Source organism: Brassica napus, chromosome C2 (assembly GCF_020379485.1).
Source record: "Brassica napus cultivar Da-Ae chromosome C2, Da-Ae, whole genome shotgun sequence".
In the NCBI taxonomy this organism is placed as follows: domain Eukaryota; kingdom Viridiplantae; phylum Streptophyta; class Magnoliopsida; order Brassicales; family Brassicaceae; genus Brassica; species Brassica napus.
In genome coordinates, this window is record NC_063445.1 from 24,424,832 (window position 1) to 24,427,918 (window position 3,087).

Consider the following 3,087-nt stretch of genomic DNA (forward strand, 5'->3'; position numbering starts at 1 on the left):
GGGCCATCCTCTGTATAATTGATGTATTTGCCTCGGTCCAAAAAGTAAAGATTTCGTTTATGCCAATTTTAAAATGTCCATGAGATAAATAACCATATTACCGAAGACTTTGGTCTTCTATTTGCGGAAGATTCTCCCAAAGAAAATGGTCCGTAAATACATATGTTATTTATAATTTATCAAATTCGAATTAGTTCGTTGTGTTTATAATTCATATTTTATCTTTGAAGAAAAAACACAGCATCTTTGCAAACTATAATAATTCAGTAAAACATGACCGATCTAATTTGTTCTTAATTTTATTTACAAAATAATACTATTTGGTTAAAAGAATTAAAAACATTTTATTTTTAATACTATAAAGACAAACAGACCATGATATATGGTTGTGACCTTTGACATTCAATAAAAAAAAAACTTCACTTCATATATGGTAAACACCGGCGGCCTTCAAATCAGAGATCTAACCATACTTTTAAACAAATTTAAAGCTTAAGAACTCCAGCAAAAGGGCCAGTGAGAGTCCCGATGTATAAACTACCATCGAATTCGTTAACTTCGCTAAGCAAAGTGTCCCCAAATTGATCTTTTAGAGGAATTGTTTGAAGCACTTCACCATTGGAGTTCACTTTGACCGCTGATGGGTTTGTCGGCACAACGATCTTGTTCACAACCGAAGCGATCCAAAAGTTTCCTGTAGAACCAATCCTCTTGATATTGTCAGGGTTTGAGACCGAGTTTGTGAAGTCTTCAGATGAACCAGCTTTAGGTCCCTTGATCCAATACCTCTTGATGTTACTCTTTGTGAACTGACTGAGAAGCACGAACGAACCATCCGAGCTCACGGCACAACCAGCTGAGCCACTTAAACCTTCCATTAATACGGTCACGACCTTTGTTGATGGATCGTACTTGAAGAGTTTTCCGGTCGCGTCCTTTAATCCCAATGCAATCAACACTTGACTACATACATAACCAGAAAAAATAAGTATGTTATATAACAAATGGCTAGGTGATAATCCGCGCCGGATGAATTTACTAAAATAATTATATTGGTGATTATAAACATTAAGTATTCTACTATACATTTTTTTGAATTTTAATAATAGTAAACAAATATATACAATGCCGAATAATAACCACTTATCCGCACTTTTCCCCCGGTATGAACATTGATTACTTTATATATTATTACTTATTTTACGCTTTTTAATAACAAATAATAAATATATATATTGGTGCAAACACATAAATCAAATAAATTATTTTTGTTTATTTACCATCATTTATCATAAATAAATATAAACAATCAAATTTGTCTGGTTTGCATATAATTAAATTTAAATGATATTAACAAATATATATATATATATATATATATATATTATATTTTAATATGGTTATCTATTAAACGAGACTTTATAATTGTATAGTTTTATGATCAACCATATCTTTTTAGAACAAATTTTTTAAATCATTGATAACAAAAATTTTAATGTGAGACATTTAATAAGTTTCAAATTTATAAATGTTCTTGAAAATTTATTACAAATTTTGAAATTAAAATATTTATGTATTTATATATATATATATATATATATTATTTCAAATGTATATTAAATAAGACTTTTAACTCATAAGATTTTAAGATTATGTGTATCTTGTTATAATAAAAATATTAAACCATTGATCATAAAAATTTTAGCATAAGACTTTTAACAGTTTTAGTAATTTATAGTCTTTCTAAAAAAACCAAAATATAACATATATGAAAAAAATCTATATTTTATTTTTATAATTAATTTGATTGTTTAATTTATTTTAATCATATAAAATTAAACGAAAATGATGGAAGATACACAAATTGTGATTAAATCTTAATTATTAAAACTATTAATTTTCAAAAACACCATTTGTAAAAAAGTTTCATAAAAATATTTTGGAATTAATCCTTATTCTATTTTTTTTCTTTGAAATTACTAAACATGTCATAAAGTCAAAGATATATCATTTGTTACCTTAAAATTATGTTAAAAAATCTATTTGCCATAGACACTTTTTGTAAATATAATTAGGAGGAAGAAAAATACATTGGGGTATAGCGTGAGCTGAAGAGAGAAGAAAAATACATTGGGGTATAGCGTGAGCTGAAGGAAGTGAAGTAGACGACACCAGTAGTTGGATCAACGTCAAGACCGTCGAGAAATTTAAAGGGCTTTCCATCAACACTGTCGGCGATTTTTACGGCCAAGCCACCGGCGGGAGACACAACGTGAAGACCCAACGGTGCATCGGCGACGTAGAGCTCACCTGTTTTTTCATTGAAGGCTATCCCCGCCGGTCGACCGCATCTTCCGGCTAAAGCCGTCCCAACTACACCATCGCACCATGAAGAGTTCCTGAATAAGTAAATAACAATCGAAAACAAAGAAATTAAAAATATAAATTACGTTAGTACTACGTAACATATCTCTAGTTTTGTTTGGTGTGTATGTTTAGACTTTTGGTTTTGACTTGTTTCAGGAAAAGGCATGTGCGCCGGTCGTCGATAAGCACGAGGGAGAGGAACTTTATGGTTGCATCTCGTCCACTCATCCCCTAGATGTTAAGTTCTTAATCGTTCATCAAATTTTACCGGTGGATAAAATAAATAAACATTGTTTCTTTACAGTTTACCCCCATTTTTGTGAAATACGCAACACATGTAGCAAGACTATTATATGCATGTGAAATTGTCATCATTTAGTGAAGTCTACGTTTTCTACGTATACTTGATCATGATCTAAACCAAATATTCCAAAACAAGGGATTCAAATCCAATTATGATCATCTTTTTGAAAAAAATTAAAGTAATGAATTAACACCTCTAATCACTCGTAATACCAAAGTGGTTTCCAAAATTTGCAGTAAAATAAGGAAATGATAACGATTCACTAGATATTAATCACAAAGAAATGGGTGATATGTTAATGACCTTAGATTCTAATTTCAACCAAACCCAGAAGAAGCATATATTGTGATTAAATTACTATGAAAATATGATATTTGAGATCAAAAGAAAAAACTTACGATGATTCTGTGATCTGA

The 3,087-nt window shown here is 30.1% G+C and overlaps 1 protein-coding gene across 1 annotated transcript in view; it reads right to left on the minus strand.

Moving 5' to 3' along the window:
• Positions 1-245: 245 nt before the first annotated feature.
• The window catches only part of LOC125582269 (protein STRICTOSIDINE SYNTHASE-LIKE 12), a 3,067-nt gene continuing 225 nt past the window's right edge, over positions 246-3,087 (minus strand). Inside the window, exons 2-4 of the mRNA XM_048748872.1 lie at positions 3,070-3,083; positions 2,130-2,399; positions 246-963 (exon numbers count right to left, since the gene is read on the minus strand). Coding sequence (XP_048604829.1) covers positions 486-963; positions 2,130-2,399; positions 3,070-3,083 — 762 coding nt within the window. The 3' untranslated portion in view covers positions 246-485. The remainder of the gene's footprint in view (positions 964-2,129; positions 2,400-3,069; positions 3,084-3,087) is intronic.